Source organism: Penaeus monodon, chromosome 22, assembly GCF_015228065.2.
Source record: "Penaeus monodon isolate SGIC_2016 chromosome 22, NSTDA_Pmon_1, whole genome shotgun sequence".
Classification (NCBI taxonomy): Eukaryota; Metazoa; Arthropoda; class Malacostraca; order Decapoda; family Penaeidae; genus Penaeus; species Penaeus monodon.
Window position 1 is genome coordinate 22,652,168 of NC_051407.1, and position 1,788 is coordinate 22,653,955.

A 1,788-nucleotide genomic window follows, 5' to 3' on the forward strand; every position below is an offset into this window, starting at 1 on the left:
TATGTTTGATATCTGCTATTTTTTATTGCCTTAGAGATTGACAGTGAGTTTTTACTTTTATAATATAGAAATTTAGATATTTACAACTTCATGGTCCCAAGAGTATTCTGCTCCCATTGTTTCACAAAACCTCATGTAAATCAAACATAGTGTAGTATTGAGATACATAATCTAAAGCTGCTGTTGAGTGGACCCTTACTTAGCAGATATCCCTTGTTAGCACTCATCTAGCAAGAAGTTATACCATGCCAAGAGTGATGAGAGCTCAGGTGCACCTGATAGGAGGAAAAAATATCTTGCTAAAACCAAAAGTGACTACTTGGCACAGTCTGTTACTATCCTCACTGGGTGAGTACCTAGAAACTGCTAAGATTACACAGATATTGAATACAGATACAGAGGAAATGAGTAGAGACTTACCAGGAGAGAGCATCTAAGAACTTGCAAATTAATAATTTATGGGCCTGCTGTTTCCCTTTACCACAAATTGTCAGGCAATCAGATCACACCATATTCCCAAATTCATCAGGGAATATCCCTGGGCATTTGACATCACAGTATATTATGTATCAGTGACCTTTATTTTCCCCACAGTACCTTTGCATTGAACAAATGATTTCTAAATGTTCTAAAGTATCATGGTATCATGTTGGTGGGTTTTCACATCACCCACGGGGAAGACCTTTTTAATGCCAAAGATGAATATTATGCCCTCTGGAGGCAACAGGTTAACAATATGTATGGCTACTCCATAGCCAGAAAATAAGTAAATAGCTAAAGAAAGGATTGTGTATTATCCTTCATTTTCATACACTTAACCCACAATGCTGCTTATTGCAATGTTTTTTTTTTTTATACATCATACCTACCATATGAAATTTACTTTCAGTTGTTGCAATTGATATAGATCCTGAGAAAATTGCAATGGCATATCACAATGCATCAGTTTATGGTGTAGCAGACCGTATAGATTTCATTGTTGGAGACTTCTTCAAACTTGCTCCATTTTTAAAGGTAAATTATGAGTATATTATATTTGGCTGTTAAATATATTTCAGTAAATATATTATAGTATTTGATATTATAGTAAAATACCCATTCTAAATACAAAGTATATTTTATGAGGTTTTACACTATCATCAAAATTTCTTGTACTCCAGGCTGATGTTGTATATTTGAGTCCTCCTTGGGTGGTATGGGAGTATATGCAGGGAAGGTGTATAATGTAAAGCCTTAGGTGGACTCATTAACTGTGAGATGCTTATATCTACAGCACAGAAAAAAACAAAAGGGTATAGCTATCTTTCTGCCAAAAAATAGTGATTTATATCAGGTTGGTGTATGATTGTAAAAGGGAGTTTGGTGATTTTTGTTTTTGATAAAGTGGATAGTAAGAATTACAAAATATTGAACAGACTAACTACTTTAAACAGATTTTTTTCTTTTTTACAATAAGCTAAACCCATTTCTTTGTGCTATCCAACATAAACTAATTATAACTGTTTTTCAGATAATTGAGCTTGCAGGATTTGGAAACGGTGTTTTATATTGAATACTGCTTAATGGGACCCAAGTAAAAGCACTGACAGCATACTTTGGTGATCTCGTATACTGCTAAATTGCAGTAGTATGAAATTGCTGGTATCCTTTTGATTTATTCCATAAACCTGTGGAATTTTAAACATGTTCCAGTTTTATTAGGTAAAGGAATCTTATGTTTTCCAGGAAGTACTTCCACATTTAGATACAGGAAATACAACACACAGTGCCTATGCACAGACACACACA

At 34.1% G+C, this 1,788-nt stretch overlaps 1 protein-coding gene across 1 annotated transcript in view; it reads left to right on the plus strand.

Annotated features, from left to right (window-relative positions):
• The window catches only part of LOC119587366 (trimethylguanosine synthase-like), a gene marked incomplete at its 5' end in the record, with an annotated part of 5,194 nt that extends 3,642 nt beyond the window's left edge, over window positions 1–1,552 (plus strand). Inside the window, 3 exon segments of the mRNA XM_037936111.1 lie at window positions 890–1,014; window positions 1,161–1,193; window positions 1,511–1,552. Coding sequence (XP_037792039.1) covers window positions 890–1,014; window positions 1,161–1,193; window positions 1,511–1,552 — 200 coding nt within the window.
• Window positions 1,553–1,788: the final 236 nt, after the last annotated feature.